Raw genomic sequence first — 14,775 nt, 5'->3', positions numbered from 1 at the left:
TAGTCTTTTCCTAGCACCCGAATTATCAGTTTATTAGTTTTACACAGAAATCTATCAACCTCCAGTCTGGTGGTTCGATATTTGCTGGTAACCAGAAACCTTACTGTCCTGAGACAATCTCACTTATTCAATTACAAGATACACAAACCCACAAATAACTACCACACAGACTGGAAATAGGGAATTACAGTGACTAGACTAAACTCCTGAAACTCTACTGAAGCGCCAAGAAGCGAGCGAAAAGAAATCAACCCGTTTGTTTATTCTCGTGATGCAAATATTGAAAAATTGAAGAGCGGGTGAAACAAATTAAAACGTCATCTCAAGGTCAGTTGGCCCGATCAATTTGGTAAGAGATCAGTTTCAGTTTGGAAAGGACAGGAGGCTTGATGGCCTGTGTTAGTCCTGGCAATGATGGTCTCTCAGTTGATCCAACTTTCTTTTGAAGGAGTCGACGGATGGAGCCTCAACCACGTGCTGAGGTAATGAATTCCACTCGTTGATTATTCGATGGGAAAGTCGGTAGTCAGCTGACAAGTAATTCGTTCGGGGCTTGTGAACTTTTTTGGAGTGTCCTCGTAGATTTTCTGTTTTGGAAGACAAGAAAAATGAGGGCATATCAGGTGCAAATTTGTCATTAAGCAATTTGAAAACTGTAATCAAGTCGCCTCTGATTCTTCTATATGACAGCGGGAATAGGTTTAGCTTGGTCAGTCTAGTACCATACGGGAGCTTCGCCATTCCGGGAATCAGCCTAGTTGCTGTTCTCTGAACCCTTTCCAAGAGTTCACTGTCTTTTTTTAGGCAGGGGCTAGCTGCTTGTATGCAGTACTCAAGTTTAGGGCGTACGAACACTGTATACCAAGTCAGAAACGTTTTAGCGTCAAGATGTCTAAAAGCCCTGCGTATGGACCATAAAGTCCTAAAACCTTTGGCGGCTATTGCACGGCAGTGTGCAGTAATCTTTAAGTCTTGACTAACGATGACGCCTAAGTCATTGTGTGCCTGAACAATAGGTAACTCAGTGTTATTCATCGTGTATGTATCTGTACCCTGGTGGCCAATATGCATCACAATACACTTGGAAGTGTTTATCGGCAATTGCCAGGTTTGGGACCATTCAGATAATCTTTCCAGGTCATTTTGAAGTTCTAAGCTATCGCCCTTGCTTTGTATCGCTCTCCATATCTTGACATCATCAGCATAGAGTAAGACCGATGACGATAGTAGACGAGGGAGATCATTTACGTACAGGAGGAATAACACTGGCCCCAAAACTGTACCCTGGGGGACTCCACTAAGCACAGTTTCCCAGCTAGACAACTTGGAGTTCACCCTTACTCTTTGTTGACGCCCAACCAGGAAGTCTTTTATCCACATCAATAGATTGCCTCCAATCCCGACATTCCTTAGCTTATATAATAGCCGGTTATGCGGAACTTTGTCGAAAGCTTTGCTGAAATCGATGTAAGCTACGTCTATAGGTAATTTTTGGTCCTTAAGAGCGCACCAGCTTTCACGAGCGACTAATAAGTTTGTGAGACAAGAGTAACCTGTTCTAAAACTATGCTACTTTTCGGAGAGGATCCGGTTTTCATCGAGATACTTTAACAGCTCCTTCCGAATAATCTTTTCTAAGATTTTAACAACCACACTAGTTAGGCTAATGGGTCGGTAATTCTCAGGCTTATGTTTTGTACCTGTTTTGAAGACTGGACTTACTATGGCGTTCTTCCAGTCTTTTGGTAGACGACCCTGGGTTACGGATAGATTAAAACATACACTTAAAGGGTTCGCAACAAAGTTAGCTAATTCCTTTAGTAACCTAGGATGCAGTTCATCGGGTCCAGTGGATTTACCTATGTCAAGCTTAACTAGCAGACCAAAGACATCGAGTTCTTTAATGGTTACGCTGTCCAGTGCTTGTGTGGGGGGATTTTCATGGACTGGTGAGAAGGGTGTTTCTATGGTGTATACATTGCTAAAGTATTTAGAGAATACTTGAGCTTTGCCAAAGTCGTCCTCCACTAGTGATGAGGCAGTACTGTCTCCCCATAGTGAAGGAACATTTCTTCTTCTTTTTGCCCTTTGGTTTATATACGAATACAAGCGTTTAGGGCATTCTATGGATTCCCTAACGATTTTCTCTTCGTACAGCTTTCTGGCCTTACGGAGGGTTGAGGCACAGGTATTTCGAGCCTTTTGATACTGAGATTTTGCCTCGTCAGTCCCCAGTAACCTAAATCTGTCCCACATTTTCCTTCTTTTACGGAGAAGGATGCGAACCTCCCTACTGAACCACGGTGGGGAGTTTCTCGGTCTCTTAGGTGTAGTCCAAGGGATATGGGGGGCGGTAACTTTTAAGTATAAATTCCGGAATATGTCCCAAGCCGTTTCGATTGATGACTCTGGGTCTATTTTCCAATCTACTGATGATGCTGATTTCATGATGTCTGGTATGTTTGCTTTCCAGACGTTAGGTCTGGATTGAGCTGAAGCGTACTCGTGATCGACAGTTATATGGAAGTCAAAGGTTAAAACTGCATGATCACTTTTGCCTAGGGGTGGCATGTAATCCAGGTTTGCAACGTCGTCCTCATAATGAGTCAATATAAGATCTAGTAGGGATGATGCAGAACCCGGGTCGTACCTAGTTGCTTCCTTCACGTGTTGCACTAGGGCACATGTGATTACCGCATCAACTAGTTCCTGTTCGAAGGAATTTACTGACGATTCAGTCCGCAGGTTTCCCCAGTCCACCATGGGTGCATTAAAGTCCCCTAGGATTATACATCGATCACTTCGTGATAAAGTGTTGAGACTGCTTAGCAAGACCTCGTTTGCCTCACAGCTTGGACTGCGATAGATCAAACTAAGTAGCAACTCTTGTCCCCTGCATTTCAGGCGGCAGCTAACTAATTCATACGTCCCACTCTCATGGGATACACTGTCGATAATGGTGAATGGGATAGCATTCCTAATGAATAGAGCTACTCCCCCTCCTTTACGCGTTTGTGTTCTATCGGCCCTTACTAATGTAAAACCCTCGAAATCAAGTTCCCTACTATCTATAGACGGCGTCAGCCATGTTTCTGTGACTGCGATTATGTCTGGCCTAGTTGAGTCAATCTGTACACCTAGTTCCGGTAGCTTATTTAGTAAGCTCCGGTCCCAGAAATTTGCTAAAGTCTCTCACATTTGTACGTTAAAATTATGAATATAAACCGACTCACAATAATTCTGACTTGTGAAAAATTTCTTATGTTCTCATGGACAGCAAAGGGAAAAAGTTACTGGAAAACGTTACGATATAATTTGAAACGTGTTAATTAAAGGATACTTTAGTAACTTGCTGTTAAGCGTTAGGTGTTTGGATCTTATGTCCTACCACCTGAAATGGACTTAGATGATTAAGTCAAGTCGTTATTGCATTCTATTCAGGTAATAGAGTCCACTGTCCTGAAAATATCTACTTCTATTTTCAAAAATATTTTCCTTACTTTATTGCCTTTGTTGATATATTACCAAATACACGCAACCGAGTTACTTCCAACTTTGTATTGACAATTTGTTACACGTTGTAACGATTCTTTTTTTGAACTTCTTAACTTGTTCATCTTTCATGTTATAACACCCCGAAACATCTGCTTTTTTCATAGATCATGTCTGATAATGATGAAGCCATCGGCCCTTTGCCAACCGAAAATTCCAACGAGGCCGACGATAATGATCAAAATGAACCTAGAGAAGATACTGTTGGTCCTTTACCATCTGAAATGATGCAGTTTCAGGAAGATGTCAGCGAAAATGGTGATTCTGTAGCAATCCCTAAAAAGAAACGTAAAGGTAGGCCATTTCTTTTGTCACTGAATTTTTATTTTATCCTTGATGAACTTCAGATATTATTGTTCTGACATTTCTCTTAAGTCGATAGATTACAAGTTCTCTTCAAGATGTTGAATAATAGTCACATCAACCACCACACCGTATTGAATGTAATACCTTGATCATGAACAAATTATACACGTCACACAACCAGCTAAAGTGAGGATTAGTTTGTAGACAGCTGAGGATGGTCATCTAAAGTTGTGATGATAGCTGATAAGGTCTGCTGCTGTTGATGCTAATCATGTACTGTTTTGTAGGCAGATGTGGTATTCGGGTCATCAGACTTACGGTCTAGTGACACGACTCAAAGTTAACCACAGTTGTTTCGTAGACCCACATTATTTTCCGTCCATTCAACAGTTCTAATTTATGCAACTTTACCTTGATGTTTTGTTCCTTTTTTAAATTCCTGTTTTTATTGTTACCGATTGTGGAGCGCTTAACAGGTACGGTCTCGTGAAACATTTCACTTTCTTTGTGCATTTCAGTCCTTAAAGATGAAGCAATTTACCTACGTAATATTCCAATAGCTCAATACTACGAAATAAGTTATATGCATAGAAATGTGATAACACACGTTGCCTACTCACAGTAAGTGATTTTTTTAATTCTAATAATGCTGAAGATAATCACGCTATTATATGATTGGTTCATCAACACTAATTTTTATATCCCCGACGAAAATTATTCAGTCCATTCACTACCAAATTACGATTAATATAAAATCAAGGTCATTCTGAAGAGTTTCTCTCACAGATTGGCACAGATAATAGAAATGCAATTAATTAGCTAGCACCAAACGATCTTTTCATCATAGTTAATGGTTACTCAGGAATATCAACTCACGACTCCAAAAGGGGCCAAACTTTAGACCGTTTCTTGCTACCAGTGAAATGTCAGCTGCTTGATGGATTGTCTTCCATGAATGCCTTTAATTAGCTTCTAATTATAACTTAAAAGGTCCACTGTGCTAGTAAAGAAGAAAGACAATTTAGCTAAATGATATTTCGAAAAATCGTTTTTGTTTCTTTGATAGCCTCTACTTCCCAGTGATCTTGTTCAAGTCCTCCCACTTAAATTAGCGTTTTCTAGTGTTTCTTATTTTACTTAACTTTTAATTTGACTTCCTAAATTACAGAACTCACTATTTGATGACATGTAGCAATGATGGTCATCTTAAGTTTTGGCGGAAAGCTGATGGTGTTGGACTAGAGTTTATCAAACACTACCGAGCACATTTAGGTAAGAATCTCTAACAGACGTTTCTTTTTCTTTTCTCTACCATCTTGATTTCATTATCCCATTTCGATTAGTATATTTTCTACCTTAAAACGTCCCGTCATTTCAGTGTTATGTATTTGCTGTATAATTCTTTCACATCTTAGTTGTATAGGTTATTAATTGACCAGCTTCGTGACGATGTCTCTGACTTCGATAGTGGATTTTATGGGTTGGGATTTATCTACGCACTGATGATATTTACCGATTATCAATACATTTAGATCTTAGGCTTTTGCTGACTGATTTCACACATCTAATATCATGGCAGAGTTTACAATAATGTCGATTCCCATAGATGATGCAGGGCAATCTTGGGTACTTTTGATTCAGAATGATTTTTGTATTTGAGCTAAACTACTGTGACAATCTTATCAGCCTAAAGATCTTCAAAACTGTGTAAATTATGTTTTTTCTCTCATTATCTGTTAACAGTCAGATTTCTATTTCTAAATGATAGCGTTCCTATCAGTAAATGTCTTTTTCAGACAGTAACCTATTGGTGTATAATCTTTGAAGAATTATAGGCATTATTCGAAAATTTTTAGATGTAAAAGAACGCCAGACAAATATTTTAACTCATTATTGGGATATTTATCATTCGGAACCTCTCAGGTGTTCTGATATTAAACCGATGTATTCTGGGTTTTGCGACAAGCTGTTCTCATCCGAAACAATAGGTTCTAATGAATATATTTTCTATCTTATCTACTTTCCGGACAAATTGATCAAACTTGATCAAAGCTGATAGTTCACTTATATACTAAACTGTATATTATATCATAACGCAGAAAGTGATACTTTTAGTGACTAAATGTCAGAATCAAAGGAATGAAATTTGGTTTGTAACTCGATGACTAAATGTCAAGTCTGATGATAGACGCTTGTAGAGATTAGTGTAGATTTAAATTGCCCCTTATTATAGATTGATATGAAGTTAGAACTTATTTAAAACATAAGAGTACTGGATAGCTGTTTTGCTAATTATAACCTCCAAATATTGTTCTACTTCTGAATCAATTTTAACTTTTAACCAAATATCCAATAGTTTCATTTCTCTATAGTGCATGTAAAAATTAAATATCCTGATTAGTTCATTTTTTAAATCAACTAATTACTTGACCTTATTTTGTGGAATTTTAACCATGAATTGTAATGATAATGCGTTATGTGTATTCTTTCTAAATATTTCCACTCTAAATAAATCTCATTCATTGTACTTCCATTTCACTGTCAAATGCAGGAGCTATTCTTGGCTTGTCAGTTAGCTGTGATGGTGAATTAGCCTGTACTGTTGGTGATGATAAAACTGCCAAGGTTTTTGATGTTATTAATTTTGGTGAGTTATCGAAAGATTTAGATCAATTGTCCTTTCATTGTCTTGACAGGCTTAGATTTTGTTCATTTCTTATGTATTCTTTATCCGTTTAGTTTCCAGTATTTTTTTATAGATAGCGTTTAAGTAGTACACTTTTTTACTTTCTGTGAGCATTTGGTTAAAAAAGAGCATATGAACTGTATGCTTTGGGACTTTACGGATAATCGTTAGTCACGGATACACCTAAATGAATCGAAGTAATCTTGATCGTCATAAAGCCATCACTGAAACTACCAATAAAATTGGATGTTTATAGTTCTTACTAAACATCTGTAATCTCATGTAATGTTTTGAGATTATTTTCGAACTGCATTCTCAACGTTTAATCTTTCTCATGATCATTGTTACCACATTATTCTGATTCATTTGCTAGTCATCATGTTCATTTCATGTCATCGTAGTGGTGTGGTATGACAACTTGGGACATCACACATTCGTATCTAGCTGTACGCTCTCTAAGCTCTTCTAATAACCCCAGGCTAACTCTACACAACTTGAACACTAGAAAAAAGCGCGTAATATGAGAAGAGTGTTTTATTCTAAATTGAGTTTATGCACAGAAAATGTAGGGTATTTATAGCATTTCGAACGGCCTTGGGCTTCTGGGAAGTTCTGGGACTACTAAACATAGTAACAGGATAAGTAACCATCCAATGAGAAATGTTACACGTGACTCTTCACTTTTCTGGATGTTCCTGAGAAACTTCTACTCGATGCTGGTTGGATAAAATGTTTCCCGGAGTTTTCAGGTACCCTTTGAGCTTTTTACGTTGAATTTTCTGGGTTTCCTCAATTATTTAAAATACACATGTGACTATTATCCCCACCTTCAACGTGTCTATATATAGCCTTCAAATTACTTAGTCAGTTGTCTTTATACACATAAGGTAAACAATTTAACTTCTAATCACCTCATCGCATTTCGAGATTAAGAATCATGTTTTATAGCTGGTTTTATCATAAACAGTACAACATATATAGAATAGAGTATTGTAAATATCTCTAGTATTTATTTATAAACGTGTCTTTTTTCTTTCTTTCATTCAATTACAGATATGATTAGTATGATGAAATTAGATTTTTCACCTAGTGGGTGTTGTTTCATTTATACTCCAAAGGATGAGGTCAATGCAGTTGCAATGTATGCTACTTGTTAGTTTATTTGTTTATTCATCCAATCTACTATTTATTAAATACTAATTTTTTCTGAAACCGGTATATTTGGACTTTATATTAATATTGTTGTACAGCGCTTATGAACACTAAAATTTTATGTACTTAAAAAGTAATTTTTCGATTTTCATTATGGAGTTGCGGATATTGTTGAATTTCACTGAAATCACGAGCCGATCAAAGTAAAACAGCCATTAAAAAGCTGGAGGCCCCGGATAGCCGCCTCGTCTTGGTATGGTACTCCTCAGCAGTGTGATCTTCAACCCCGGAAGCGAGAATCAAACCCAGGGCCTTCGGTGTTGTATGCAAATTATTAACCTCTAGACCACTGACTCAGAATCCAATAGTGATTTCAACAAAATTCAGTTTTCACGACTCCATAATGAGAAGTATCATGTACTCACTAATGACTAGCTTCGAGAGGAAATTTCCGGCGTTCTAGCAAGGATTTTTAACCAGTTGAGCCAAACTGTCTCAGGTGTAAGGAATTTACTCGATGGAAATAATAGATGGTTGCGCAATATTATGAACTGATTAGAGTTAGACTTGTACACTATCGAATTTCGTCTCAGTTATCTAAAGGCTGGGCGTTCACTCGCGAAACGGAAGGTTGTGGATTACATTCCTTTCTGCGGGGCGGTGAATACACATCGCCAAGGTATCATTTACAAAGGTGAAACGGCCATATAGTGCTTTCAGGTTTTCAATGGTTGTCTGGTTATGGTCAGTTCATGATTTCAATGGAATCGCTTGACTGTTGAATAAGAGAATATTTTTTACTGGGATTGGATTTTATTGCAGTGTTGTATCAGTTTGTTAATCATGACCAATGTAAGGCCTTTGGACAGATTTTCAGCAACCAGAGTTCCCATACTATATCAGCACAACACAAAATTAACAAGATTAGTAACGAGAGATTGGAATAATGTAGTAGCAATAATGATGAGAAAGACTAGGCATTGATAATAGTCAAAGAACCAATCGTTTTCATCAGTTCAGAGAACTGTTTTCAATACTCTTTTTTGACCCTTCTTAAAACCCTCTATGTTAGTGATAACTACTTTATACAATATAAAATTAATATTGAAGGAGCTAGTCTTTGATCAGAAGTCCGATATTCTCCCGTATAAATTCAAGACGATCTATTTTGACCTTGTGTAATGTACTGTGGCAAAGTTCCCTCACTAGATAAAACAACTGTTCAACATTTTCTAAGCAAACATCAACAGTCAATATGTTTTTTAGGATCATAAATATTGTTTAGTTAGTATAATTAAACGTTTGGTAAACTAGGCATAACATCAACCAGCTGTTTATAAAACTGAAACATTGACTTTATTTACCTTATAGTTAAGTACCACTTTTATGCATCTAAATTGAGGTGGAATGTGAACGGTAGTTGTAGAAATTGTAGTGGCTAGTACTGTGCCAAGCTCACATAGGTTATTCTAGCTTCTGGACAGACAAGTATATTCATTCTTCTCAATCTACATTTCGCCTTTGTTGATTCTTCACTTATTAACCCTGACTGTTTTTATTTGAGTGTATGTGTGTTAATTGCTTACCCTATTCATCAGGTGTCTGTAACCTATTTTTTGTCTGACCATAAATATCGGATCATGCTTAATCAAATCGAGTTGACTCACTCCCCTTCTCCGCCGCGCGTCACTTCGTTCCACTGACTGTCTGTTCGGATCAATGAATGTATGAAATATCATTTTAAGTTACTCGCTTAAATCCTATATTGTTTATTCACAAAATTACGGAGTTCTAACCATTAAAAAAAATGTTTTTAAAAACCGATTTGTAGATCCGATCAAGATAGTTCTAAAATTCGGATATTTGATGCACGTAGCAAAGGTGAATTATTACATACAATTGAAAAATTACATGAAGCGCCTATAGTATGTTTAGCGGTGAGTTCTTATACTTCAGTTTTGTGCTGGATCTTTGTTAACTTATTGGTTACACATAGTTCACATCTAATTAATATCAATTAGACTGTTAATAGTTATAATCTATTATAAGCACTTTTCAAATACCTTGTTTTTATCTCTTGAGATTCCGGTGTTAGGAACGGTCTACACAATCGATACTTAACCTCCATTACATTTATCTTGTTTTGAGTAGAAATCACATGACTTACGTGAACTACAGCTTGCTAAGCGAATATACACGTAATTACTCAGTTACGTGAGTTATCATGAATGTGTCTTCAGGCGTTTTTGACTCTTAACAATTCTTGTAATATTTTATCGTAGGATTTGAAATAATAAAAACTAGGTTTTCCCCAAACAGCCATTCTTTATTTAAAACGAAATATTATCGACCAAAGTCTTAATATCTTTGTGGTCATATCGAATAAGATTCCTTCCATACTTACGCCTGTTACCCCTCGTGGAGGAGCATGAGCTACGGACCTGGATTCTTCAACCAACTATCCTGGACAATCATTTCCGGTTGCTATTCATTCTTTTCATATCTGCTATATATATGTATATGTAGACTCATTGGAGACTGTTTAAAAGAATCATATGTATCTCATCTGATGAATAGTATAGACCTGTACTGTAGTTAACAAATTATACTGATTGATACAAAACAAGCATGAATCATTTTTAATTGGCTAGTTTTTGATTCTTTCTCGCAATATGGTTCGGTTTGTTGAAACTGTTATTTAATTTTAAATTGCTTCTGTTCTCCTTTCTGTTTGCAATATAATTTACCTTCCTCTTATTATCCAGATGCTACTTTTTATCTTACATTCAAGCATATTTTAAATATATTTATACTCAGTGTTTGTCAGGCTAGGCTAGCTTTTTCAATTTCTTGAACAAATCTCCTACTGAAGATTTGTACTTCAGACAATTGATACAAAGTGATAGGTTAGAAAATTGTTTATGTTTACTGCTCGAGGTGGTCAAATGTGAACATATTTCCTAGGATTATCAATGTTTTTTAAATTTTATTTTGAGCACATAAACATTGGTACAAGGGGAGCACCAAATACATATGCGCCACACAATATCAACGAGGCCAGTAGTAGTTATCATTGATTTGTGTTAGGGCTGTGATACTGCCCGGAGCCTTCGACCTAAAGGTCTGATCTACAAGGCAGTGGAGCAACGTTAGGTGATGTAATCCCATGGTAGCCAGTGACCAACAATTGGTTCATACTTCATTTGTTCCTTTAGGATCCTGGGGCCTATGTACACCACTGGTTTGGGATCAGGGTTTTCCAAATCCCCTGGGTGGACCCTCCGTGTCCACCAACCCGGTTAAGGCGCCGGACATTCGCTTTTCATCCTCTTAATTTCGTAAACAACACCCCTGATGCGAGAAGGCAGTGAATAGGACTTGCCTGTTAGTGGCTGTATACGCGTGGCTATGTGAGAATATTTCGAGAGGGAGAACGGACTCTCCACACCGTTGACCGTACCAGGGCATTTGGGGGCCTAGGGTTATCAAGTTGTATTAGTTTCATTCTAACAAGCTTGATCCCCAGTATAAGGTTCAAAGCTCCAATTTGGTGTTAATTTGTGAGAGGTTGGCCACTTTGAATACATCTAGGACTTAACATCTACTTGATATATCTGTACCCGACTAAATGTCATCACTTCTTTCTCTCTCTCTGTATAACTTCGTACTAGGAATATCCTATTACTTAATTACCAATTAAAGGAAGACTTTCTGTTGGGTTTCGGACCCTGCACTATAATTTTGCAGGCTCATTTAATACGCAAGTGGATTTAGTGTCTTGGCATAAGGTTGGATGTTTGGTTAAACTTAAGGTAACGCTCATATAAACTCGATCTAATATTGTATGTTCGACAGTCAAGAATTTGTTGTGCAAATGTTACCATAGTTTTTGAGTATCTATACTTGTTGCATCACATAGTCGAATATATGTGCATATTCACATGTCGATGGTGAAATAATCAGTGCTTTTGTGGCTCAGCTTTAGATTTCTAGACTGCTTGTCGTGCCCGAGTCACCATGTCCACTTTTTTGAGTCATCCAAATGGTGTCAAATAGGCCTTAAGCTTAAATTTAAAAGAAAAAGACTTTCAGATTTTCCATGAACGCTTTTTGCTACCTTTTGACATGTTTCTCATCTTTTTTCTCATTTCACAGTTTAATCCTGTATATGCATGTGCATTAAGCGCTGATTCCGACGGTATGCTAGAATGTTGGTCTGGTCCAAAGAATAATTACAGTTTCCCACAGACACTTAAATGGGAATATAAATCAGATACAGATTTTTATTGTTTACTAGCTGAAAAAACCTTCGCATTCAGTGTTGTGTTCTCTCCATCTGGTGAGATTTTAGCAGTACTTGGAGCAGATCGAAAAGTAAGTGTTCATAGTGTCATTTCACAACTTTGTTTTTTCTTTGTTTGCTTTTTTCGTTTTTTTATGCAGTACTACTTAATAATAGCTAGTAGTCTGAATTAAATGTAAACATTATGTACGAAATAATCTCAAAGATTGAAATCTAATTAATTTCGACGTTTCTCCCAGCAAATTGGCTTGAGGAAAATAACCGAGATCTAAATTATCAGAAAAGATATTCAGAGCAGCTTTTTATGTGGGACGTTGTAATTGTTGAAATTCCAATCTCCGAGATTGTTTGGAGTATATTTCTTAGATTTAGTGTCCTACATAGACTGGGCGTCCAATTTCTGTCAAACTGTTCGTTAACATCTTTACGAATGTTTATGTAAAGTAGTTTGAATTATTTAACATTTTGTATTTTCTCCAGTGTAATGTGTCAGATTTGTTTGTTCCAACCAATCCTTTAATCTAATCCGTTTATACTCTTGTTTCAATTCTTTAGTGCACTCGTGCTGTTCTAATAATCTTTCGTCCTTGGTTTATTGTATCATGCTCCTTGTTCGACATACTCTTTGAGAACATATTTTCTGTTTTCTAAATTGGCAACAGGAGTGTCTACATTCTTTGGTAAATAATCCAACCGAACTACAACTGTAAAAAATGAATTTTGTACATACTTGTCCCCTAATTTTCAGTTCATTTCATCCCTTTATGACATAATATATAACTTGGAGATATTTGATGCACATGTTGTGGAAAACATTAATGTATGAAGTATCTCAATAAACGAAGACTTGGTAGGAAAAACCAATTTATTTTGTCGTGCAAAATCACAGAGTGCATTTGTAAAATAAAAAAGAACGTTGCATACACCATCTGCACAACTTCATGGAATTGCCCCTTACGAACTCCATCGTTCTTCTGTTCTTGTTATTAATTGGACCGCGCTTTATTTTTCTTTTCTTCTCATTTTGCTCTTCTGTCAGTAAGGATCCGACTTCCAGTTCCGGATACATATTGCTTATATCTGGCTGTATAAGTAGCACACACCATACTGTAACTGATATCATGTCATACCATATCATTTTAGAAAAAAGAAATTATGAATTTTTTTCCGAGTTGAATACCTAGTCGTTACACTTCTCAATGATTTCCATCTTTCAAATTTATAACCAATACTGTCGTTATAACTCTTCTTATTACGATCCAGCGAATCTTATGGCTTAGTATTCTTGAACACTATTTCACTCAACAAGTCCCCAAATCAGAACACGGTTGAACAGGAATGTGATTATATTCCAAATAAAATGGTTGGATGGAAATAGGAATCACAATAAGAAAAAAACGTTAGTATATTAATAGTTTTTACATGGGAAGATTCTAGAGTCTTCTCTAAGTATCCTCTATCTCTGATTGGCTAAGAAATAGTCAATTAGCGTACCACAACACAATTCTGCACGGAATATACTTCAATCCAATTTCTATTCCGTTAACAACCGTCTTATTTTGAATTCATTTAGATAAACTGAGCTTTTCTCAAATTCTGGATTCACCACCATCGTTCTAGACAACATAATCATCCCTAATTCCGTAAACAGAACAAGTATTGTATTGAACAAGAACACGAGTGTAGACAATCTCATGTATGTAAGCACGAATTACAGACTATCTCACTAAATTCTGATAACCATACAGTAAACAGTTAATTTGCAAAATAATAATCAATTGTCTCAATCTTCACTGTTCCTTCTATAAATATCGGTTCATCTTCTCTAATTCCATTGTTCATACACTTTCCTACCAATCGCGCTTCATTTCAGTTCTCTCCTTATCGGTGTTTTGCCAAAATACATACTATGTCTGACCATCGCCATATACTACTTATATGGATTTCTTTATTTCAACACATAAATATTGGTACAAGGAAGCACCAGATACATATGCGCCGCACAAATCTCATTCGATTTGTGTGAGGGCTGGGATACTGCCCAGGTGCCCAAACTGAAGCAGGTGGTTTTCTCAGGGGGCCACACCCGGAGCCTTTGACCTAAAGGTCTAATCCACAAGGCAATGGAGCATCGTAAGGAGATGCAGTCCCATGGTAGCCGGTGACCAACGATTGATTCATACACCATTTGTTCCGTTAGGATAGTGGAGCCCATGTGCACCATTGGTTTGGAATCAGGGTTTTCCAACTCCCCTAGGTGGATCCTCCATTACCACCAACCCGGTTAAAGCTTCGGACATTCGCTTTTCATCCTCTCAATTTCGTAAAGAACACCCCTGGTGTGAGAATGCAGTGAGTAGGACTTCCCTGACAGAGGCTATATACACGTGGCCATGTGAGAGCATTTGGAGAGGGAGAGCGGACTCTCTCCACTTTCGGCCATTCCAGGGCATTTGGGGGCTATGGATATAATTAGCCCACACCACAGTATCATAAAAAAAAATGTACTATGTAAAAATTTTCATTTGGACTTTATCTATTTATAAAAGAAATTTTTGGCATTCATATGTTTCATTCAAATTAATTGTTCAGTTATAACAATTTCTGTTTCATATATACAAATTCACATCTGTTAATATCAAATTTTTTATAATTTAGATTCGATTATTTCGTTTTTCTACTGGAAAATTAATTCGTGTTTATGATGAAAGCCTTCAACAATATTCCAATTTACAACAGGTTAGTAATAATTGATCAAATTATTATTTTCATAGTT

The 14,775-nt window shown here is 36.8% G+C and overlaps 1 protein-coding gene across 1 annotated transcript in view; it reads left to right on the top strand.

The window, feature by feature from the left end:
• Positions 1–304: 304 nt before the first annotated feature.
• Smp_133820 (peptidyl-prolyl cis-trans isomerase-like) overlaps positions 305–14,775 on the top strand; it is a gene marked incomplete at its 3' end in the record, with an annotated part of 28,666 nt that continues 14,195 nt past the window's right edge. The window contains exons 1-9 of the mRNA XM_018799871.1: positions 305–349; positions 3,660–3,846; positions 4,377–4,479; positions 5,027–5,130; positions 6,410–6,505; positions 7,598–7,685; positions 9,528–9,633; positions 11,852–12,070; positions 14,658–14,738. Of these exons, the coding sequence (XP_018653741.1) occupies positions 3,663–3,846; positions 4,377–4,479; positions 5,027–5,130; positions 6,410–6,505; positions 7,598–7,685; positions 9,528–9,633; positions 11,852–12,070; positions 14,658–14,738 (981 nt within the window). The 5' untranslated portion in view covers positions 305–349; positions 3,660–3,662. The remainder of the gene's footprint in view (positions 350–3,659; positions 3,847–4,376; positions 4,480–5,026; positions 5,131–6,409; positions 6,506–7,597; positions 7,686–9,527; positions 9,634–11,851; positions 12,071–14,657; positions 14,739–14,775) is intronic.

Source organism: Schistosoma mansoni, chromosome W (assembly GCF_000237925.1).
Source record: "Schistosoma mansoni strain Puerto Rico chromosome W, complete genome".
NCBI classification, from domain to species: Eukaryota; Metazoa; Platyhelminthes; class Trematoda; order Strigeidida; family Schistosomatidae; genus Schistosoma; species Schistosoma mansoni.
Note: the sequence above shows the minus strand (reverse complement) of the source record. Positions and strands in the feature narration are given on the sequence as shown.